Genomic DNA, 26564 nt, shown 5'->3' with positions numbered 1-26564 from the left:
ATTCTGTTCACCTTTTTTACACAGAAATATATAGCGCACATTGTGTTTTAAATATTTTATCTGAAAAGTCATTTTGAAATGTACAATTGAAGGGTTTTAAGTTTACTTTTTTTTAATATTTGACAAAAATTTTGTTATATTATCGACGTGGCAAAATCGCTGAATAAAACAAAAGACATAGCTCAAAGACCTACTGATAATATATTTAAATAATTCAGTTGCTGAGATGTACACTACGCTACAACGCTTTGTTTGCTCTTATAGGAAGATATGGAACTGAAATTATAGAGTCAAGTAACTAACGATAAGAACAAGCAGAAAGGAGGGGTATTGGCTGAATTTATACAAACTATACCATTACCTTCTGGATTTTGTTCAAATGTCGATGACACTTGCTTCGAACACCCTAGTTATGGGTCTGGAACGATGGAGATAGGCACTACAAATATTGTAAAGCAATTTAGAAGTTATCCACTTCCATTTGTATATATTTTGGCCTGGTGATATTATTTCCACCATCACAAAATTGTTCATAAATACTTATAGGAACATTTAAATGTTTCACAAAAATGTTTATGACACACGCAGTAACGATCATAAATCACTATCGTGTTTAGCCAGTTTAGGATTTTTAAGGTTTTCCACCCATTTCTCAAAAATCGCCGGGTACTTTTTTCACGAAAAACGATGATGCATTTTCTCACTATCTGTACATTCGGGCACAGAACACTTCCCAGAACAAGACTGTATTTCATTCAATTTAATCTATAAACGTTATAAAAAGCTGACCATACTTTTCTATGTAAGGCACATTACAAATAACCTACAAAATAAATAAAACAAAACATAGAATATGTGAACATAGAAGTGAACTAATCAGATCCCGTAAAGGTTTTTAGAAAAGCAATTAAAATAAGTAATATGTTAAGAGTAACGGCATTTACATGTTGGGCGTCGAGAAACATTTCTCCAAAATTATTTAATTTGCGAATTTACAAATTGCGTCAGGCAAAACCATAAACATCATGATGATGGAGGAACAAAATTCAATTAAAAATCTAACAAAATTACATGCTTTTCTTCTTGAAATCCGTATATGTATGGATGCTCCATCAACCACAGTTTCACCAATCGCTGCCATCTTATATAAACGTAACCCCTGCGTATAACGAATGACTACTGTGGTTAGTTGATTATGGCTTATTAGTTAATGTATAATACCAACTATAAGAAAATATAGAACGGCATTGTTGACGAACTACGTAGAAGGCACCTAATGACTCATTCGCTAGTCGAGGCAGACGTGATATAGGGACCGGGCGATGGGAATGGAGATGTACACTTTTGGAGATAAAGGCCGACGCCTTGACTGGAGATCGTATAATTTGTAAGAGTCTCTCGAAGACTATGTGGTTGACGTAATTGATAACCGAATATTATTGTAATCACCATTGTAATACCTTATATAGTATATTGTCAAGATAGTGACCAATATAATGTTTTGCTGAATATTCGTTTTTAATTTACCAAGAAGTAAAAGTATTTCCTACACAAATATAAACTTTTACGTTATCGTTATACAATGAACTGTTGAAATATAAATGATTTATATTATATATGGCTAATATATTATGGCGATAAACAATTATAAATTGTATATAATTACGATAAAAACAAATTGCTAATATTCATATATTTTACTCAAACAGTAAGTACTTTATAAGTAAGACTAAAACATATAATATGTGTTCATGCAGTAACGAAAATTAATCGTTGGTTATCAGTTAGTCTTAGATATAGCTAATAATAAAAAAACAAATATAATTTATGGCATGACATTTTAAAGAGACTAAATCCATAGTTAAAATTTTTATTTTTCGGTAGACAGTCCGTAAACGTATAGGAGTATAGGAGGCGTAATATAAATATTTGCAAATACATATAATTTTAATTATTTTAGGAACCTATACACATTTCACGGCATTGCACATTGTACATTGAAATATATGTTTGTAAAAAAAAATAGCTCATTGGATACTTTCGCTATGGACTCCCTATATAGACAGTAATATATAATTAAGAAAAATTCTAAAACGTCGGCATATTTTCGCGTACTGTTAACTGATTTTGCTAAAATATGGCGTAGCTGAAATTTCAACAACAACTAACAATAATTTAATTCACTCTGAATTAAATGTAAAATATTAATTTTAGAGCCGCTTATATTTGTTGATATAGGTAGTCAACAGTTAGACACAGTATATAACAAATTACATAAAAATGGATAATAGTGAATGCCTAACTGTTACAGCAAATAAAAATAATGTATTGAATAAAGAAATTATTATAAAATTAAAAAAAACGTAATAAAACCCATATCCTTAATATATTATAGCAATAACTAATTATTGTAAAAGAACCTTGACATATTTGGGTTAAATAGCCAAGAATGAATATATCCTTAATTTTTAATTATATTTTCAGGTTCTAGATTAATAATTTATTTAATTAAAAGTTGTTATTTTATATGTAACAAGAGCACTCTTGTTAATCTCTAAAATTAACTTTCCAACAATTAAAACAATTAAATTGTTTACAATTAATTTAGATTTAAATTTAAATTGTATCTAACAGTTTTACTTATATCAGTTTACATATTGCATTTCTTTTTTTCGCTTCCCTTTTAATGTTCAGTTGGCATTTTTCATACAATAATATTTTTTTATATTAAAAAATTTTAACTATGAAAATTTTGAAATTTTGAAGAATATATATATATATATATATATATATATATTAATTAATAATAGATATAAAATAAATAAGAATACAATAAGGTTCAACATATGTATACGCAACATGTACATGTATTTGAGAAATTAAGAGTACAATCAAAGGAATTAATTATCCAAAAGATGTAAGGGAAATGGTAGCTGGAAAAACGAAAATTACGAAAAATATGGCAACAAAACACAACACTTGAAAATAAAAATACTTTAAACAATATAACCCCAAGACTGAAAAGGAAAATACTAGAAATTAAAAACAAAATCATAAAGGACTATCTGAGAAGTTTAACAGATGATAAAGAAATTGATTATTGACTCTGGAAAGCCACGAAATATCTAAAGCGCTCATGTCTACCTAGTCCACCAATAAGAGACCTATGTGGGGATTGGGCACGTGACAATCACCAAAAAGCAGAAGCATTTATTGAATATATAGGAAAACCTTTCAAACCAAACGAAACTAATATTGAATATAATTTGTCGGGCGTAGAAGCTGAAAATTCGATGATTGAATTAGTCACGCCGAAAGAGCTAACCAAAGTTATTTAAACTGATATTAAACCCAGGAAATCACCAGGTTATGATTTAATAGCAGGGGAATTACTGCAAAAACTACAAAGAAAGGGAATTATAAAATTGACCGACTTGATCAATACAGCACTTAGATTAAAACATGTCAAAGGCATTTGGCAAATTATAATGATCCCAAAACCTGGGAAGCCACCAAATGAAATAAAAGCCTATAGACTTATATCACTGCTGTCAGTAATATCTATTATTTTTGAAAAACTCCTGTTGAAAAGAATAAAATCGATCGTAGAAAGAATAAGCCTAATACCAACACACTAGTTTGGTCCACAGAATAACAGATGTTATTGAAAAAGTCTACGAAAGTAAAAAGTATGCTCAGTTTTATTCTTAGATGTAGCACAAGCCTTTGATAAGGTTTCGCATGAAGGCACTGTTCGTAAACTACAAAAAATGTTACCAAAGCAACACACCGAACTATTAAAATCATACATTAGAACCAGTATGTTTAGATTCAAACGAATTGAAGCTTACTCTAAAATAAAAAAAGCTAAAGCAGGTGTACCACAAGGTATACTGGGACCAATGCTTTATATACTCTACACTTGTGATATACCACAAATGGAGAATATTACTTTGGCTACATTTGCTGATTATTATAGCTGTCGGAGAAAATAGTAAAGAAGCAGCACAAAAATTACAACAGGCAAGGGACAATATACAAAATTGGACACAAACTTGTAAAATAAGAATTAACGAAAGTAAATCTGTGCATGTGCAGTTCAATTACAATCAGACCGTACAAGCACCTATAAAATTAAATAATACTATCATTCCACATAGCAACCACGCTAAATATCTAGGAATGAATTTGGATGCAAAACATCACTTGAAGGAACATATTAAGAAGAAAAGAAAAGAACTGGAATAGAAATATAGGAAAATGTACTGGCCAATTGCAAGAAAATCACAATAATCAGTACATAATAAATTGCTATTATATAAGCAAATACTGAAACCTATATGGACATACGGAGTTTACTTATGGGGATGTTTTGTAAAGAGTAACATAAACAAAATAAAAAAAATTCCTGAAAGTCCTGCGAGGTATTGTGGGTGCACCCAAATACTATAGGACTGATTACCTACATCGAGAACTTCTTATCGAGACATCCAGTATGTAAAGAAACCGAGATAATTGCAAGGGCGCATGAGGAAACACTCCAGTCTCATGAGAATCCTGTAAGTATTGCTGCTTTTGGATACCACCAGAACAGGACGCAGACTCAGAAGAATCAAATCATCTGATCTTGTGCAGTGAGGTGCATATAATAAAAAATACAGCAGTGACATGTATAAATATTATTTCACCATAGACTGATATAGGGCCGATGGGTCTTCCTAGTTATATATCTAGATTTAAGTTATCATAAAGACAAGTTGTAAGTTAGTCGAAAACGACTAGTAACAATGTAATAATTAAATTATAAAAAAATTACATTTATCACACAGAACGCATTATTTAAATTTTCATTATAAACTTTCTGATCAACAGCCAAATATCGCAATGAAAAATCAGTATAAATTCGAAAATAAAAAACGTTTTGAAATAAATTTCTAAATATAGATCTTCTCCGTTAATAATTAATACATATATATTTTCTCGAAATATAACCTTTCAATTCCCTCATCTGTTTCGGATGAGGATCGAAAGAATCCTCCCCAATAAAATGAAACAACGGCCTGCCGAAAGAGTGATTGACAGCGGAGGTGTTTACAATACCTGCCCTCCCTTTCCCTTTTATTGCCCATCTATCATCGTTCTCCGATGCCGAGGCACAGAGAAAAAATATTTTCGACGCATCAACAGTGTTTTGTATTATAAGAGGGGGCCTTGTTTTTTGTTATTCTCGATGAAAGAACTGTAAAAAATTCGCTTTGTTTTTTTCCGTATTGCGATTCGAGGGATAGACCTATGTTCGCATTAGATTCATGGGGTTAGAGATGTCAAAATATTTTTTTTGAAAATTTTGTTCTTCATTAAGAATATAATAAACTCAATAGATTAAGTTAATGTTTACTATCACACATCAGGAAAACAAGTTTCTAAAACATATTTTTAATAAAAAGATTGACCCGATTTCAAAAAAAAAATAAAAAAAAACAAAAAAATCATTTTAAAGTAAAATATGTAAATAGTAATCGTTGTAATAGCTATATAAAAATAAACAAAAACCTTATTTAACCTATCTACTACACTTGTAATAATACCAGATTTCTAGTTTGGTTTTCGAAATCACCATTCAACAATCGATCAAGTGCATAGAGTAACTGCGGCTATTGAACGACCGTTTGAGAAAAAGAAATACTGCCCTGCAATATTCCTGGATGTCTCACAAGCATTTGATCGGGTTTGGCATTTGGGATTAATCTGTAAGATGAGTAAATTGTTACCGCGTAACTAATGTCGATTACTGGAGTCATATCTTTTCGGAAGAAAATTTAGAATGTTGCACGAAATGACGTCCTTCTCGACATTTAAAATTAGTTTGGCTGGAGTTCCACAAGGTAACGTCTTAGGACCTCTCCAATATCTGCTCTACGCTGCTGATATTCCAACAACAAAAGAGACACCTCTTGGAACCTTTGCTGACGACAAAATTATTATGGCAAAATATATATCTCTGCCTAGGGCAATAGAAAAGGTGCAAGTGGCAGTCAACAAAATCTACAAATGGACGAAAGATTGGAAAATTCAACTTAATAACTCCAAATCTGTCCACCTTAATTTTGCATTGAGGCGAAATAATAAAAACTTATTTATATCACGAAATGGATGCCCAATTCCTCAAGTAGAATCAGCTAAATACCTTGGAATCGATCTTGACGGTAGATTAAATTGGAAACATCTAGTTAGACATTAGAACCAAAATAAAACAACTATACTGGTTTGTCGGAAGATACTCTCAGCTTGATCTAAAGTTAAGGAGGTTGATCTATAATACAATTATAAAGTCAATTTGGACCTATGGTGTGCAAATATGGGGTTACACTAAACATTCAAATCAATAGTCATACAGCGCTATCAAAACAAGGTTCTTCGATTGATTACCAATGCCTATCGCTACGTAACCAACGAAGAACTGCACAAAAGTTATCCAGGATTTCGCCTTGAACCACGAAAGAAGATTACTAAATTATACTAACGTGAAAGCAATACAACTGCTGGACAGCGCGCAGTTTGTCAGGATATTGAAGGAAACAAAACCATACGAACTTATATAAAGAGTTTAGTGTTTTTAGTGTTTTAGGGAAAATTTTATGTCTCGGTGAATGGAGGTAAGACGAAATGAAACAGTGGTGTTTACATTATGTGACTGTTATTTATTGAAGTAATATAAAAATGTAAAAATACAAATAATAAAACGGATGGCAGCGGTGTTACCTGGTGACGAGTCTTAGGCAGTCGATGGTGGCACGTCTAAACCAAACAACGGTCGAGTACTGAATGAATAGAAATACCCTTCAATAACATTCCAGATAAAAAGTCTCGGAGTTGCCAGCTATTCGTTATCGGGTTCTAATTGGCGCGGCTGGCACCCCGCCCGTGTTCAACATCTGTTTTCAGAGTTCAAAAGAATGTGGAAGAAATAAAATTTGGACAAAAATTGTTTTAAAAAATGAATTGGAAATAATGAAATGAAATTCAAGCTTCATTGTTCCAGCACTAAGTTGTTCCAGTTAATTAAGATTGTACTAAGCGTATCTAATAAAGATGTTATAAAAAAAATATTTTATTTATATTAGAATGTTGATATATATCAAAGTTAAATGCTGCGATATTGCGACGTTTTGACGGCATAAATTGATATGATGTGAATTCTTTAATTGAACACTTTAATTAAGTGAACTTAAACACACTTTAAATTTAAGTGAACACTTTAATTTATCAGATTTATTTTGTATCAGATATCAGCGTTTTCCGGTTGATATAACCATTGCGGTACGCACTCATTAGTAATTAATATTGAAATAATTACTTCCGGGTTACTCAGCCAAAATGATGTAAAAACTGGAATCATATATGTTCTCAAACTACCGGAAATCAGTTACAGTTACATTAAAAATAGTTAAATCGCAAAATGAACGTCATTACGTTATTAAGAAAATGTCTTACTAGACGGCATTTGTTTGGTCATTACTGAAACTCAAACAATAGAAACGATACTTCAATGTATACGACCATCAAATATTGATAACATGTTTATAAATATTTCAAAAATGACACTGATCGATTAACGATCATGTTGGTCATCATCTAACTTAGCACTGATATATTGATAAGTGCTTTATCATTTTGTAGCTATGAGTTAGCGAAACTGATGCTGTAAAATATTGTTCTATGATGCTTATTCCTATTTAAATACTTGGGATATGGTTTATAGCAATGATATAATTATTTCGCTGGTTTTCAGGACCATACAAATTTCCACCCCGCAAGATTGGAAATCTGCTCTAAACTATAGAAGGATTACCTTACAAACACTGCAGTCAAATTTTAAGATAGATGGATTAAGGCAACTAAGAAGTTTAAATCCACCAGATATCATGACATATATAAATGAAATAATTAAAGAAACGTCATATCGAAAAGAGAGGCGTTAAAGTAAAAAAATTAGATGTCCCAAGGGTTTTGGGACATGTAATGTAATTTTGGGGGTTTGATTATGTATCGATAACCACTGAGAGTCAAGACCACCTATATAGAATAGCGATATAGAGAATATACAACAAACTATAACATAGTTAAAGATCTTGAACAAAAGCAATACGAATACGAAACGATATGGGCCTAGAAATTGAATAAGTAATAATAAAACAATTAAATTAATTGTCGGCTTGGTGGCGCAGTGGGCGATAAGACGGTCCTCCTACTGTTGCGATAACTGGTTCGAATCCTGCTGGGGCATGGTCGTAAATGTATGTTTGTGATTGTTTAAAATTTGTGATTAGACTAGGCAAGAGGGTAAAATCCGACAAGGAAAATGATCCCAATCACGCCAGTAACCAGGCTGGGTAAGACCGGATGTCTTCTGGGATGATTTCTAAAGTTGGTCACTCGCCAGTCGGTAGGCTTAAAGCTGAGGACCGTGGTTCGGAGCCCACGTTAAACTATAGGTCCACTCCAGATAAATCCATAGTTGGTAAGAGGAGACTTTAAAATATAATTATAAAAAAATGAATTCAAATGTATGGGAGTAAACATTTCTAAGGAAAGGAAGGCAGTAAAAGGAAAGCAACGCCAGAATATAAATAATGCAAATCAAAAATGGAGAAATCAAATTTGTAATTAATATTCGTTTTTTTTTACTAAAGAAAACGCTCTGTTTACTAGTTTTTTAACGGACAATTAAAATGTATTTATTCAAAATGTTGGTCGTTTCATTCTATTCATTCTACCCGTCTCTAAGGCACTATATCTATGTTATTTCAAAAGAACAGTCTCTACTTCGGTCTAAATCATTCAACAGGCCAGATGTATAGTAAAATATCGATATTAAGATTCTAGGGTTTTTGAAATATCGCTATTTTTCCTCTAGCTTGATATAAATAAAAATCCGCTCAAGTGATTTATAAATAAGAGAATGTAAAATCTGTGATAATACACACATAATCATTTAAAACTTAAAACGCTTACAGTCTCCACCCTAACAGGTCAATTTAAAAGTCCCCGACCTACCATAGTAAAACATATTTTTTAGTTTTTTTTTTATTCAACATAATTCCTTTCATGGGCGATACACTGACTATAGCCACCCTCCAACTTTTCGATGCCATTTATGTAGTACGATTTTTCCTTTCCTTCAAAATAGGCCTCAGTTTCGGCGATCGCCTCTTCATTCGACGAAAATTTCTTCCCAGCGAGTATTCTTTTGAGATCTGAGAACAGGAAATAGTCGCTGGCGGCCAGATCTGTAGAATACGGTGGATGGATAGATTTTTTTCATCGTTTTCATTGACTTGTGACACGGTGCATTGTCTTGGTGAAGCAGCACATTCTTTTTCTTCAAATGCGGGCGTTTTTCAGCGATTTCATCCTTTAAACGTTCCTTCCTTTTTCAAGGTGGTCAACGAATATTATTCCATGCGCATGCCAAAATACAGACGCCATAACTTTGCCAGTCGACTGTTGCATTTTCCCAAGCTTAGGAGCGGGTTCATCATGTGCATTCCACTCGGATGACTGTCGATTGGACTTCGGAGTGAAATAATGGAGCCATGTTTCATCCATTGTCACATATTGATGCAAAATATCGATTTTATTACGCTTTATCATAAGTCATCAACCCGTCGTTGTTTTTTCGTCAAAAGTGAGTTCGCGCGACACCCACTTTGTACAGAGCTTTCTCATACCCAAATATTGGTGAATGATATAATGTACACGTTCAGTTGTTATCTTTAAAGTGTCTGCTATTTCATTCAATTTCAATTTACGGTCATTCAAAGTTACTTTGTGGATTTTTTTTTGTTTTCTTCGGTAAAAACCTACGGCGCGTCCACTGCGTTCACCGTCTTCGGTGCTCATTTCACCACGTCTAAACTTAGCATACCAATCCTTGATGGTTGAGTTTCCTGGGACAGTGTCCGAAAACTCGGCATCTAGACAAGTTTTTGTTTCAACTGTATATTTTCCCTTCAAAAAGGAATATATTATCAACACGCGAAATTCTTTTTATCCACTTTTTCCACAATAATAAATGTTGCTTCACTCAAAATGCTATAATTTACAAACTAATAATCCGACAAATTTTTACACGCATCTTTTAAGGGTTAGGGCTAACTAAACAATATATGGATTTCTATTCTAGTAGTGCCATCTATGTGTCAGGCTGGAGACTTTTCAATTGACCTGTTACATGTCTGGGTCCGTACTTCAGGGAAAAAATTCTATAAAGTATAAACAACTAAAACTCGGTTTTTCATAGATTATCTAAATATTCCGAGTTAATGCTTATGTGCATATAAATGTATATACATATTAATAAACTTATAATAAATATATACCAAGCACATGAAAACATTGGACCGTCAAACAATCTACAATTCTACAATCGTTACTCAAAACGTTAAGCGAAATGCCCTCAAAATTTATTTCTACTGTTTACTTTATACAACATAGCTTGTATTCTTCTTAACAATCAGAAAGTTGATGCAATTATTCAAGGACGTCTCAGCTGATGCCCTAACAGAAAGCAGATCCAAGCGCGATAGACAACCCTCCGATATTTGTTCGCCGATGCCAACCCCTGCCCCCCACCGCTGGCTCTCCACCACAACCGATCAATCATACGATAGCTTGTAGTAGGTGAATGTCGACGGGGTGGCGAAACGAGTACGAGAACAGGGGGGAGGCGCACGGGAGGCAGAGTTGCGAACGGATTTCCGGAAATTAAGTTATAAATCGCCGCGTGCCCGATATGCGCCTCCCATAGTAAATATCGATACCTCGAGAGGGCCGTAAAAAAGCCGGTGCCGAGATGCGATTGCCGCATTTGAATATTAAAATGAAAACGAATTCGGATATTGCTCGGTCGCTGTACGTACACACGGCATCGTTTCAGGAAACAGGATCATGTTATATTTATATCCGACCGTATTAGATCCAGAAATAAGCTCGAACGATCCACGTTGTCGGAAAGCGACGTCTGCTATAGACTAAAAACTATTGCGTTCCAAAACTTTCAAATATTTAGATTGTTTATAGCAGACGTACCGGAAAGTAATTACTGGTTTTACTAAGATATTTTCTTTATATATTGCGGTAATAAAGCCGTCATATATTTATACCTCTTCAGAAATGTCGTGCTTCATACATAAAAACGTGGATTTATCGTACCCATTTTTTTCCTCGCTTAATCGCATGCTCTAACCTAAAAGCTGCGTGGTCTTAAGAATTCAAACGTGGTGATATTGATCTGCAAGAAAAACAATGTTCTGGTATACCGGAAAATTTTGAAGATGCGAAACTACAAGAGTAATTGGATGAAGACCCAACCCAAACTGAAAAACAATTACAAGAAGCGTTTTTTGTAGCCCAAGGATCGATTAGCGACCAATTGTGAGCAATGGGGAAAATCCAAAAGGTGGGAAAATGGATTCCCTATCAATTGGAAAATCGAAAAATTATCTGTGAAATGCTACTTCAAAGGTATGAATAGTTATTTTTGCATCGAATAAAAGAATTATGAAAAGAAGGTGATGCTGATAGTGTTAGTTAATAATTGGCGATTATAGAAGTGCATATACCGGAAAGACTTTACGAAGATATGGCGAATAAAGTGAATTAGGCAAGCAGGGAAACCAGAGCTACAGAATTATGTTGTGTTCGACGATTTAATGAACAAAATCGACGACATAACCAGAAAATATCAAATAGGTTGTAGAAGTATTGTGAGACGATTTAATAGAAAGAACATTGTTAAAGTGATTTGGTATCATGTTACATCGAATTTATAAATCAAATTATGGAGCTGTTTCAGTGAAACAGAAATGACGTTAAATTTGTAATGTATTCAGATGATGAGTATCGTAGCTACAGAAGCAAGTGACAATTGGTAAAGAAATCTGAAGCGGAATTAAGAAAAGTGAATGACAGTAAAATTTAGTAACGGAGATGAATTGGAACTTTGAGACAAAAGTTGTTAGAGTTGACGTGAACGTATGATAGTGTCAATGAATAAAGGTGAAAATTGGATTGCCCCGACGACCATGATGATATCCTGAGGCCATTGAGATGAAGATTTTTGGCAAAGGTCGCAAGGCATTTAGGCTAGGAAAAATAACAACCAAGGCCGATACTGTCTGCTGTTTTGAATATGAATACTTGGAGGGCAATAATTGAGACCGATACCGTTAGTTCCGTCTAGTTGTTGCACAAGTTGAATCATGGAAAATCTTAGTACCCATAATGCCTTTTGGAAAACCACAAGACGTTGGGGTGTGGAGAATAACAGCCGAGACTGTTTGCTAGTTGAGCTGAAACGTGATGATGTTGATTATTGGGGTTCAAGAATGAAGGAATTGTGAAGAATGAAAATTAGAAAATGGAACAATGTGTGCTATTCTTGTTCGTTTAATTTGTGACTGTCCGGATAGAGTTTGCAAAGAAATATGTGAAGATATCTGTTGATTCTATCCCTGCGCTGACCCTCCAGTTTGATGTTTTACGAAAGGCCGGAGAAGGAGCGATACTTTCTTCTTGTGGAGTTTGTGATCATTGTTCGAGTAGATATTTCAAGAAAAATGCAATGAGACTGAGATTTGTTACGTCACGGTTGATCTACTTGCTAATCTAAGGAAAATTCTGTTAAAGAAGATCGATTGTTTGTTAAATTGCGGATACCAAGAGGATTGAATTGGCATATGGTGAAAAGACAATTTTGAAAAGTTGTTTAGTTGACAAGTAATAGGACAAAAAAAGGACAGACGATTTGGTAAATTACTTCCCTCCAATTCATAATTCTTTGCACTATTACGTATCGATATCGAACATCTTTAAATTTATATATTTTTATAGTATTCATTTAAATAAACAGTACTCGTCTTTGTGCATTAATTATATAGCGACCTTGAGGCATATCGAATTTTACATCGTGGAATAACGGTCTACAAAATACCCAGAAATATAATCCCAGATGTTGAACACGGGCGAGGTGCCAGCAGCGCCAACTAGAACCCGATAACCCCGAGACGTTTATCTGGGATATTATTGAAGGGTATTTTGATTCATTCGGTGCTCAACCCTCGTTTGGTTTAGATGTGCCACCATCGACTGCCCAAGCCTCGTCATCAGGTAACACCGCTGCCATCCGTTTTATCTAATTGTATTTATCACATTTTTTATATAGCCAATAAATAACGGTCACATAATGTAAACACCACTATTTCATTTCGTTTTACCTCCATTCATCGAGCCACATCATTTACCCTAAAATTATAAGAAGAGACAAAATAAATTATATTTCGTTTGCAACATTGTTTTCTCTCCTTAGCAACTTGACATCCGTTGAGGTTTATAGTCGCGAAATGATGCCGTAAGATGTTAAAAAAACTAAACTTATACACGGTATGTCTGGACTAATTAATAACAAATGTTCGTTTTACTCCAAGATGCTTACTATTTCTGGATAACAGTATAGAGGATCGAATATTCTATAACGCAATATATTTAAATCCCTTAACATTAATTCATACCCTCTTCCTTAAAAAAAGCGCAAATTTATTGCTAATAAATCACAATATATCTTCCTAGACCCAACGCTAATTTCGCCAAAACATTCGACCATATATCTCCCCGGTATTATTGTAACGCTCCCAAAGATATGGAAATAATGCGATGTTATTAGAATAAATTTAAGAGAAATCGATAGCGGCGTTCGTTCTCGCGACAGTATCGCATTGTTGGCATTAAGAAAACGGACGGGCCCGATATATTTAAAATATAAGATCGTGTCAGAAAGGCGACGCTGGTAGTGCCATGGGAATTCACCATTTCCTACTGTGATGGCGTGTCCTTTAGCGACTAGTCTAATTTATTGTTTACCGATATGGTTTATTTACGACTTCCAGATATATAAATTGGTCGAAACATATTTATTCTACCACCCTCAGGAGACTATCTTAACAAATCAATATAATGGCTACATTTAATTTAATAATTTGCGGAGGCATGGTCAATTCGGCTTAACGAAAATGTTGCCTCCCTTTCTGAAGAAAATGGGGGCGCACCTGGAGGCCTGAAATTTGACACGATTTAATCTTATGTCGAGGAAGAATTTTTAGGTGTAATGTTTTTGTGTAAAATAAGTATATTTCATTAAAAGCTATAATATAATTATAGCTATCAGAAAGCTGCATACAGCACTGGAGAAAAGGGCAGTGAGAATAAATTTTCTATGGGTTACCTCTCATAGGGGAATATCTGGTAACGAAAGAGCTGACTATCTGGCGAGCAGAAAGAAAGATTCAATTAAACTAAGCATACTATTTAACAAGGAAGACGCTAAAACACACATAGTGATTCTATTCAAAAAATTGGATCGACTGAATTCGGATCTCGTTATGAAAAATAACAAATTGTGGGAGATCAATCATCAATCATTTGAGCATTTGTTAAAAAGAAGAGACCCTCCACTATGCGATCAATGTCAAATACAACAGAACGTTAAGCACATCCTTCTGGCCAGTAGAAAGCTTAAAATATTAAGACAGCAACAACTAAATAACAGGATATTTAGAAATTCAAAATCATAGTATTAATTTAATTTGATGTCTGGAAGATAAAGAAAAAAAGAATAATTGTTCTTGATTAAAGACTGTTATTAATTGATAGGGTCATTGAGTCATAGTATATCATTGTACTGAAGGTAATTTTGAAGATTATTAAGATTTTTCTGTAGATTTTGATGGTACTAACTTGTTACATGGAACATAAGACAACGTAGAAAGCAATAGATAAATGAAAGCCATAGAAGACAAACTAAAGATGAGCTATCTGCAAGGGCGAGATCGAAGAGTGAAATTTGATTGAGCCCTCATCCAATAATTCTTGCAGCTTTAAATCTTCAATGTTTCAGTCCACCAGAACGTTCTCTGTCTCGCACATTGGAATCACCACTTTTGAATTTTAGAGATTAGAGCAAACGATGACTTTCAACGGCTTTTTTTATAAAATGAGGAAAGTAATGCCTACTGCTAATGTACGTTTTCAGGCACGAAATTTGATATTTTCAAAGATATATAAATCTATGACAGTGTTACATTTTTGAAATATGAGGTAACAGTAGAATAAAATTGTTGAAACCATTTTATTGCGACCTTAATCCTAGCGAGATCTATTGGAGAAACTAATAATGACGTTCTGCTACACCTGGTTTGTCACTAATTAATAAAAGATATCGAAAAAGTTTCATTAGCACTTAATGATAAACGATTCGATTATTTGTGATTAATGGTTAATAATCCTTTAGTAAATGTATTTAATGTAGTGCAACAAATTTACATCAAACTGTTATCTTATCATGAATGACTTATCTTCATCAGTCTCATATCTCAGTCCCCTTCTTGTAGTGTTAAGAACAACATATTTTCACCACTCAGAAATAAAGAAACAAAATGTTAATAATACCACGGTCGCTAGTTGGCATCTGAGAGAATATTATTATTTATTTATAATGGCAAAACCCTTAAAATAATTAACTTTCTAAATATACTTTATTTAATAAACGATCGAAAATATTAGTGGAACATTAGTAGAGTGTGTTTTTGATACTGATCATTAATTTTCAGTCATACCGACTTGTCGACCAGGTCAACCGAAAGTTTTCGGGGTTGCCAGGCACGAAACGGCCAAAATAACATGCGAGCTGGAGGCGAATCCCACCGATGTCGAGTTTATTTGGAAGTTTAACAATTCTGCGGATATGTTTGATATCCCCCAAAGCCAAGTAAGTAATATAAAACTTTACCGAAATTATAGCCTCGGAGATTTTATGTGTTAGGGTTTTTTTTCTGTTTTTCATATTGACTGTTCTTGACAATGGATAAACAATCATTTAGATTTCATTTATAGAATATTACAATGCATTGATATTATATTTATTGAAAATAGAGAAGATGTTTTCGATATATTGGTAAAAGTGTGTAAAAATATCAATGTTAATAATTGTTAAACAAAAACAAAAATAGCTTTCTATGTAGAATTATTGAGTTATACAGTGTATATACATGAACGTCGACGAAATAACATCATCACATCATACGATATAGTACACCTTGTTGCATTTTATACGAAGTCTTGCAGTTTATATTTCAGTATATTTTGCACTTTATTCTACGATGGTTAAAACAAAAGGTTAAATGTCCGACTTCTCAGACTTCGAAAGAAGGAAAATTATTGCTTTTAGAATAGCAGAATGACAGCCGAATTATTTCATTTCACGAGCTGCAATATCCACGATAATGACACCACGCGCAAAAATATGGTTAAACATCAACTGCGACGAAGAATAGTGGGCGAAACCCTAAGTTTAATGTCTAAAATTGACCAGATTTTGGTTGTGTCCAGACAATAAAAAATTACCGACGCAACAGTGATAGCAGAGCTCAACATTCGCAAGTGATGCTAGTGAAAGTTTTGTACAATTTTTTCTTCTGGTCTTAATGCGTTTCCACGCTTTAGACTTGGCCCTTCTACATAAAATCGCACTTTAATACCCAAATGCTGCGGCAGTCCATGAATGATGTTTCATTCTGCCTTTGTAGCCATGGTAGTGTGCGTTTAGTGCCAGGGTTTGCTCTATAATTTGATTACCGACTTTACCTATTCATAAATCAGTTCGATATTAGAACTGTTGTTGTTCCCCTCCGAGTCTCTTAGTTGGTAATATCCATCCGCCCTGGCATATAGATTTCTAGCCAGCACTCTATTGTTCAAATTGCACGCAGCAATGATGTGCTCAGCATCTACCATACCACCGCCGCATTCGCACTGTCTTCCACATTCTCCCAGCCCGAACCTCTGGATATATGAGGCCATATTACCATGCCCCGTTGTTAGTTGCACTGCCTTTTATCGCAAGTGATACTGTTTCGATAGAAACAGTACGGTACATAAAATCCACAAAGCTTTAGAGAAGATATGCTAACTTTCAGGAAAGTACGAAAGGCATACGCTTACGATTCGAACTGCTTCCTTCCTACAGCTGAGCAGGGGGGGGGGATACATCTGGTCCTCCTATTCATATAACTGGTCAAATTACTGCAATTAAATATCTTGATTGTAAATGTTGAAGTTCCTATTGTAACTAGTATATTGCTTCCAAATGCAGCAACATTCCAAGATTAAAATGGACCCATAGAGGCAGTCAAAAAAGTTTAATATTGGTCTAAGGATCATCAGAATATCATGAAATATCTTCAACGTAATTATTTTTTTATACCGAGTTTTAGAGCAACGGGTGAGGAGATAGATATATCCGTCATTTTTAGTAAAAGAATGGACATTATTGCCTTTGAAAATTTTTCAAACACTCTAATAATATATTCCTATATCAATATATATCAATAAATATTTTATGTAAATTAATTTCTTCACGTTATGTTTTCATGTGGGTGTAATCATGGAATGTTCAAAATGTAATTTTGAACATTTCCTATTTTTCCTATTATCACTAGCCTGGTGAATGAGGAAAAGCTAATGCATATATTATCGAAGAACTTAGAACTATAACTAATTATATAGCTACAACAATTTATAGGTTAGAGTTGTTTTATTATATTTACATTGAACTATTTTCTAAGCCTCCTATGAAGTAGAGTTCTAGGCGCGTTTATTTATGTAGTGGTATTTCCTGGGGACCTGGTCCACCTAATTTATAATTGTATATCTGAGCAATGTACACAACTTTCCTTTCCTTGTACAGTTAGTTTGATATTACTATATTTCTCCTTGGTTTCTATTACTACCTGTATAAATATTTCTTTATAAATCTACATTTAATCATTGCATTCTCCTTAATTTGCGATATTTACAAAAAAATTCATCGCCCTGTTTTGGCAATTGAATCATAAGGCAACATTTGTAAAATTTTATTTAATCACTGTCACTTTCAGAAACACTAATCGAGTGAATAACTAAGCTGTTTATTTCTAATCTATTAACTTGCTCGCGATTCTACCATTGGTCAATTTCTTCTATGTGTCTGATTAAGCTAATCATAGCCGAAGGTGTTATTGTCGACAATGTCTCATTTCATACATCCATACACTTCTGATTTGAATATTTTGAATATCTCCCAGCATGTCCATCAGCTCGCGAACAAGCGTGTTCTCAGGAAAACTTGAGCTGAGTTGTTGTTTGTGGAGGTATTGAGATATAAAATGCTTGATTTCTGGATTGCCAGTTTCTTTATAAACTTGATTATTTCTGACAAACCATACACCGTTTATGATTCTCATGAGGACCTTATTTTGGAAAAATTGAGGTCATGTCACCTGGTTGGGTGTAACAAAGTTGAAGCAGACATTAGATTCGTAGAGGAGTATGAACCGGATTAATATATTGTAAAATAAGCAATTGATAGAGATGGGAAGTCTGCTAGAAGGGTAGATCAGAGAATAGAGATAGGTTTGCTATCTCTGAATCTTTCTTGATTGGTTTGGCTTCTGCTGGATTTTCGAATGCCAACCAAGTCGTCGGTCAAAGTGGAGACCTAGGTACGTGTCGTTATCCAGCCATGGAATTGTTGCTATCCAGCCAATAATTTGATTGCTTCTTCAATATAGGTCCATCTTTCAGGAAATTCACGGATCTCATCTCGAACGAACAATGTATCTTTTAAAAATATCCCCCTGATACTTATTTCTTTGGTACCGGAATAAGAAGCACTGCACAGACAGGTTACAACAAGTATGTTTTCATTGGTTTCGCAATATGCTGTCAAGCGTTGCCATGTTGAAAACCAAACACTGCTAATTCCTTGCTCCTATTTCGGTCGGTTTTCTCGCAGGGCTCGGTTCAAACGCGTCAATCGTGGTGGGTATCGATCCCGATTAATGGTTCCATCGAAGGTACTACAGCTTCAAATCCTTAGAATATCGAATCATGCAATAATATATTGAAATCGACGGATACTTGCCACAAGATTCATATGCCATGCAAGTTATGCTACGAAACAACTCTAAATTGTATAACATCAAAACTTTAGAGTTAGTAATAAAATTGAATAATTTTTTTAGTTATTAGGGAAATATCTTATTATATATTAATTAATATGTCGGTATTAACCTATTTTCTTATTTTAGATATATGCCGAAAAATCCCGTAGTATAGCCATGTTTAAGCCAGTCACTGAAAAGGATTACGGGACAATGTTATGTTGGGGACGAAACGAAATCGGATTGCAGAAGGAACCATGTATCTTTTACATCACTCCTGCAGGTAATTCTCAGGCTTTTAAGTGTGAAAATCTATTTCCTGAATAAGAAAAAACTCATTTTATTGCATCAGCTTTAACATGAAACTATAAAATTTAAGAGATCGCAATCATCCGCAACAAATTACGATATGATATGTCAAAACACTCTTGAAAAGTTGTCAAATTTAATGAAATCCATTATATGTAAAAATATACTAACAGGTCAAATGAAAAGTCTCCGGCCTGACACATAGACGGCGCTAATAGAATTAAATCAATATATTTTTTTGTTAGCTCTAATCCTCAAAAGATGCGTGATAAATTTGACAGCTGTCCGATCATTAGTTTGTGAGTTATAGTATTTTGAGTTTAGCAACGTTTGTTATTGTGAAAAAAATCGATAAAAAGGAATTTCGCGTGTTGATAAAATATTGCTTTTTGAAGGAAAAAAATACAGTTGAAGCAAAAGCTTGGCTTTATGCCGAGTTTCAGGATACTGACCCAGGAAAATCAACCATCAAGAATTGGTGTGCTAAGTTTAGACGTGGTGAAATAAGCACCGAAGATGGTGAACGCAGTGGACGCCCAAAAGAGGTTGTTACCGACGAAAACATTTAAAAAATCCATAAAATGATTTTGAATGACCATAAAGTGAAATTGAATGAAATAGCAGACACTCTAGAGATATCAACTGAACTTGTACATCATATCATTCACGAATATTTGGGTATGAGAAAGCTCTGTGCAAAGTGGGTGTCGCGCGAACTTTTGACGAAAAATAACGACGAGTTGATGATTCGGAGTAGTGTTTGAAGATGAGCAAGCGTAATAAATCTGATTATTTGGGTCGATATATGACAATGGATGAAACATGGCTCCATCATTTCACTCCGAAGTCCAGTTGACAGTCAACCGATTGGACTGCACATAATGAACCCACTCCAAAGCATGGGCAAACGCAACAGTCGGCTGGCAAGGTTATGGCGTCTATATTTTGTGTTGCGCATGGAATAATTTTCATCGACTACCTTGAAAAAAGAAGGTTCATCAACAGCGACTATTACATAGTGTTATTGGACCGTTTGAAGGACGAAATCGGCGATAAACGGCCGCATTTGAAGAAAATGAAAGTACTGCTTCACCAAGACAATGCACCGTGTCAAAAATCCATGAACTGGGCTTCGAATTGCTTCCTCATCCACCGTATTCTCCAGATCTGGCCTCCAGTGGCTATTTCCTGTAGGCCGGAGAATTTCAATTGACCTATTAAATACAGACTGAATATGTCTCTCAAAATCACTAAAATATTATTTCAAATTTCAATGTTTTGGACTTTTAAATAGATCTAAATATAATATACAATATAAAAAGCTTCTTTAATTAGTATTATTTTATTTTTTATAAATATAGTAAATTTACACTAATAAGCTATATGTTTTTATCGTAACTTTCTACGGAATTTAAAGTTACAAAGCACTTATTTTATGATAGACACTTTGGGCTTAATATCTATGTCACTGTTTTCATTTTTCTCTTTCATTCATTTTCTCTCTAATCTTCTGACCAAGCCATCATTATCCAGGAGCTGAAGAATCCCAATATTAATGTACTGATGATGTCTCATTTCATGTCTGACATAGTCCTTGATAACGTTGTCGAGAGTTTATACCATTAGGTCTGCATATTGTCCTTACGAATGTATCGTGGAATATACTTTGTTCTGAAGTCTTGGTATAATATTTCCATTGCTTTAGCTAGCACAAGTTGGAGGCAATACTTGGAGTTTCTACCATCAGGTCTTTATGCCAGTTGGTTGGTGCATTTTCAGTACAGAAATAGTTGTCTTGAACTGTGCTTCTTCTAGTCTATTTTCCTTGGTGTATCGTAATATATAAAATTCTCGATGAAATTCTGAACCTAAATTGGGAAGAATAATTATAGAAGACCACCATGATATGAAAAAAACCACTTATTATTTTCTGTGGAACTTGATGTTTCAGTCATTTAACTAGACTTCCAGTTGATTGATGCTTTTTGTGTGCAGAAATAGTAGTTGTGAACTGTTTCTTCTGGACTATTTTCCTTGGTGTATTGTAATATATAAAATCCTCGATGAAATTACGAATTTAAATTGGGAAGAATAATTATAGAAGACCACCATAAAATGTATAAAACCTCTTATTATTTTCTGTAGAAATTGATGGTTCAGTCGTTTAACTATACTTCCAGTTGGTTGGTGTTATTTAAGTCGAAATACATTTTTACATACACACTTGTGTTTTTCTACTATATTAATGATAGTAGGAGTATTTGAATACGCCAATTTATTTAGCTATACAAGAGCTTTACTAATATTAACGTATTGCAGGAAAACCAGATACATTATCCAATTGCTCGCTCTCAAATCAAACGACCGATTCACTTTATATCGAGTGTTCAGAGGGATTCGATGGAGGTTTGCAGCAGGAATTTATAATGGAGGTGTACGACACGTTAAGCAGAAAACTGGTGAGCAATGTGACCTCGCGAATTCCTGTATTCACCGTCACTGGTTTGGAAAGCGGTGCTGCTTTTGACATCGGTCTGTACTCCGCTAACAGGAAAGGAAGAAGCCCAGTCACGCACTTGTCAGCGTTCACATTGAAAGGGGCAGAAAAGCATACAGGTAAAGTAGAATTCATATCAGCGTCGTTAACAATTTCGTATCAATAAATTTTGATTAACTTCAGTAGACCAAATCAATTTTGTATTTAAAATCTCAAGCACATATAATTTTCTGAAATTTTACTCTGTATTTTCATCTCCTTAAAGATGATAAATTAATTGCAACATAAATATTAGTTTTTAGGAACTGTTTTGGCATTGTTTTGTTGCTTTTTTAGCACTATTTCAGTTGTCAGATATATGCTCTATGAATTTCTGCACTACAAATGTTGTATCTCCCATTCCATTTATTATGCAGATTATTCCTGCCAATGGTCTCTTCAACGTAATCATATTACTCCCTTTTATATACGCTATGCCCTCTTCTCATTTTGGCTATCATATGTTATATTTTATGAAAAAGCTTTAAACAAAAAAAAACATTATTTAGCTTAAAAATTTAATTATTCAAATAAAGACTACTTGTTGGCTACTTGTTGGACGGTGATACAAATCAACACTGAGGGTACAAACAGACTCACTTATTCCCCATTCAGGTAGTCAAGCAACTAAATAGTCTGGGCCATATTATATAATGCCTGAATGTTACTGTTACTGGAATATACGTGGTCATTATTCTATCTGGACAGTTTAGAGTTGTTGTAAAATTGTATTTGAATATCACCTCTACCTTTCTCCACGTTTTGCTTTAAAGATTTTCGAAATTGTACTATTTCTGCCGAAATTTCCATGGTATCCCTCTGTGAATTTGTTTCTTTTGCTGACTCCAGAGACTCCAATACTCTACGGCTAAAAAAAAACTGCAAGCTTCTTTTGTTAGTAACTTCAGTCCGCCTTTGGTGGCCTTACGCCTTGTAATGTGATGCATGTGCTCATATCTTTAGCTGCGATACTTGTGCCCTAACTCCACCTAACTACACCAAGATATGCTTCCATCTTCGCTACGGAACCTTCGGCAATCCAACGTTAACCTGTATTTTCTTGATAATTAATTTAATTCCAGTTAATTGTGTGTTACAAAATGAATAATTAAGAAGGACAAAACATAAAATATTGATCGAATTATTAGAAATAACGAGAAAAGCTTTACCACTTCTATTAAAATTTCGGTTTATCTCGGTCAATATTCCTGTCACATTTTTTGGTATCGACTAGTCAATCAAAATATCACTTAGTAGGTGGATAAATATTTGGAGTTGTGGAAGCGTACATTGTTTAATTTATTTTTAAAGTAAGTTTGTAACACTTAGTGGCAAAGCTTCATTGAATGATTCAGGACAAACAATTTGAAATACTCACATAAGCCTAAATGACTCTTTGACTATATATAAATATAAATAATTTATTTCTAAATAAACACGTCGATGAGACTATCGATTTCGACATCAAAGCTCACGCATGGGGAACATTTTTGGGGAATCCGTCAAAAACGACATGATATCTAATCGGTCTACGGTTTGCCCAGACATGAAGAATCAATTATTAAATTCTATTTTCCTAATAATAAAATACCCGAGGCCCAGCTAAGCTCCCCCTCGATTCGGGAGATCTAATCCGCCGGCTCTATTTTTGGTCATAACATCATCCCTTAGAATACGAGATTTGTTCCTTTCAAGATTAGGAAATGTTGGAATTATTACTTGAATAAACGATAAATAAGTAATATAGGGCAGAGTAACTCGTATATTCTGACAAACGGCACGATATAAATTTGAGAAGTTTCATCTAATTATATAATTTTTTTATTGAAATAACTCTGCAAGGAAGCCACTTAATTTATTAGTGTTACCTAGTTTTATAAGATACTAGGCGAGATACTCAATGCAGGGACAGACTGAGAAATGTCCATGAACAGGGGAGGGATTTTAACGTTGTCTTATGAAAGAAACAGGACTATTTTACAATTAGCTTCATTTATTCATACTTTATAAAATAGCGTTTAATAATACAATAAGGAAACTGTTACACTTTAAAATGAATAATCCAAGACCCAATTTGAATCGTATTTCTGTCAGGGTTGCAGAACTAGCTTAAACGTCTCCTTTCCAAACAATTAAAAAGAAATACGCTTTCGCTAACTTGGTGAACTTTGTATGTTTAAAAATATTTTTATATTTTCTGTTGATTCGAGGTCGGGTTCTTTGTTCGAAATGTCGGCACCATTGGTTGTCAAAAGTACGATTTCCAGATACCTCTTCTGAAGTGCCTGGGATAGATCTTCCAACGAGGAAATACCGGTGCTTCTTCTAATTAGTCGATTTGTGATCCTTCTACAAGTTGCATCTGGAACCCCCTTTTTGTAGCCGATTGGTAAAACACTTTTGGGGTATACCGTCATCTTGGTTTTAACAAACCTTTTTAATGTTTTTTTTAGTTCGTGTTATGATAGGGGACAGGAAAAATATAGATAAACACATAAGTTACAGTAAGTCAATAACATAAAAGATCTACACACAATTAATAGTAAAATATATAAATAAAATAAAACATTTAGATGAAAGTCATTTAGATCACAAAATCAAACTTCTCAGTAGAAATTTCTATTTAGTGATTCATTACTGTACATGCAGAATGACGTTACTGAATCGACTGTTAAACTGGCTGCCTAGCGAGCTCGCAATGCGCCTACTGCTAGCTTAACGCCAAAGAAATGTTTAAATGTTATTTCCACGACAAAACAAAATGACATAAACAAACGTTGTTTAGGCTGGTATAGATTCAAATTAATAAATATATTTTATGAAAACGAAATATTACGTAATTTTCTTTGTTATATTACAATGAGATATTATTTTTTTATATTTTCAAGTCTCCTTTTTATCAACGAATCTTGGGCATTAAGCCTGCCGACTTAGACTGGGATAGTTATTAATCATCGGATCTTCCACTGTTCTTTATAGACATTTATAATTACAATCATAAACATAAATTTACGACTATGTCCCAGCAGGATTCGAACCAGCGGCTATCGCAACAGTGGGAGGACCATCCTATCGCCTTGACCAGTTTTATTGGAAGTATTAACTATTAGCAATGAATTTAAGTGACCATTAAGAAGATGATATGTTATGATGTAAAAATTGTTTTTTTTATAGTGGGCGTTGAAAATAAGTCCTAACTTAAAGTGATGTAGTTATCTCTGACGCTTCCGCGTGTGCTATATGTTGAGGTAGTACTCCGGGCTTCCATCCTCATTAGATTCTTAGAATAACTATAGTTTTTGACTACGTTTCGGCAGAATCTCATACGCCATCTTAGCTGTGACGGGGGATAGCGGTAATAATTTTGTAATGTTGTTTATCGCCCCTTTTGTGGGCACAGTGGTGAAGAGTGATACCTCATCAAAGCTTAGTTCTAGTTCTAGGGTGATACTCTCTATGCACTTGATGAAGTTGGTTAAGTTTCTAACGAAAAAATCGGTTTCTTCATAGGGCTGTAGTTACTTAGCTAATCTGGCTACATGTTCAGGTGACAAATATATAACGACGGTCGGTACATAGACAGTAAGCTCCATAGCTTTGAATTGAGTGCGAATGGTCTAAGTGGCATGTCTCCCTAATGTATCTCTGGTAGGCGGTTTTGGTCACTCCAAAATGCAATAATCTATGTCTAAGTAACTAGGCTACTGCAATACCCTTTCGTTGGTACACCCTATGCTTCTGTCTAAATGTCAGTACTCTATATAAGTTCATATCAATTTCTTTCCGCCTTTGATAGCCTTACACCCTGAACTGTGATGATTGTGAACATAATCTATAGTCAATTCAAAATAGCACTGACACGGAAAACTTGTCAAAACGTCGCAATGTTGCCGCAGCTACTATGAGTTTTAGTACATTTAGGCTCTGACATATAACAAAATTTTAATATAAATAAAATAATTGAAGAAATATTCTATTAAATATAAATTATTCTAACATTATAGTACATCAAATGCATTTGTTATCGAAGAACTTAAAAGTATAATTAATTTTACAGCGACAATAATTTATAGGTTAGAGTTGTTTTATTATATATACATTGAGCTTTTTTCCACACTAGTATCGGTAGGGTTCTAGATGCGTTTTTATATGTAGTTCTATCCCCCGAAGGCCTAATCCATTGCTGCAACACACATTCAGTTTTTGTTGATGACTTGTTAGGATTTTCTTCACCAGTGCGTTGTACATAACAATAACTGATGGTTCCTCCAAGTTCTTTAAAATCTGATTTTCAAACTACTGCAAAGACAGGTTATGGTTAATTTTTTCATGGTAATCACCCTTAGACTTAGAGAAACACTAATTCTGCACCAGCAATAAAACCATTCCTGTTTCCAGCATGAAGATATATGACACTATATGTCTGCAATGAATAAATGTTATGAACCTTTGTTGTCTTTACACTATATTTATTATCATCTTGCCATGAACAAGCCAATGTAGCATTCTGAAATATTCATGTCTCTTTTAAATATATCAATGGATATAATTTTTCATTGATTTTGTTATATGTTTTTAAAAATAGTATTATTTTAAAAGCAATATGTGGAAGTTCCATTAAGCCCCTTCATGGGCTATCTTTACACCACTTAAATCCCATATTATCCAACAATGTATGAACGGAT

General features: G+C 34.0%; 1 protein-coding gene across 1 annotated transcript in view; it reads left to right on the top strand.

The window, feature by feature from the left end:
• LOC143196284 (nephrin) overlaps positions 1-26564 on the top strand; it is a 360346-nt gene that overhangs the window by 316787 nt on the left and 16995 nt on the right. Inside the window, exons 9-11 of the mRNA XM_076403953.1 lie at positions 15666-15823; positions 19182-19317; positions 21663-21959. Of these exons, the coding sequence (XP_076260068.1) occupies positions 15666-15823; positions 19182-19317; positions 21663-21959 (591 nt within the window). The remainder of the gene's footprint in view (positions 1-15665; positions 15824-19181; positions 19318-21662; positions 21960-26564) is intronic.

Source organism: Rhynchophorus ferrugineus, unplaced genomic scaffold (assembly GCF_030347505.1).
Source record: "Rhynchophorus ferrugineus isolate W39M unplaced genomic scaffold, kcgeb_rfMv2 rfM4, whole genome shotgun sequence".
Lineage (NCBI taxonomy): Eukaryota > Metazoa > Arthropoda > Insecta > Coleoptera > Curculionidae > Rhynchophorus > Rhynchophorus ferrugineus.
The sequence above is the reverse complement of the archived record's forward strand: the minus strand, read 5'-3'. Positions and strand labels throughout refer to the sequence as shown.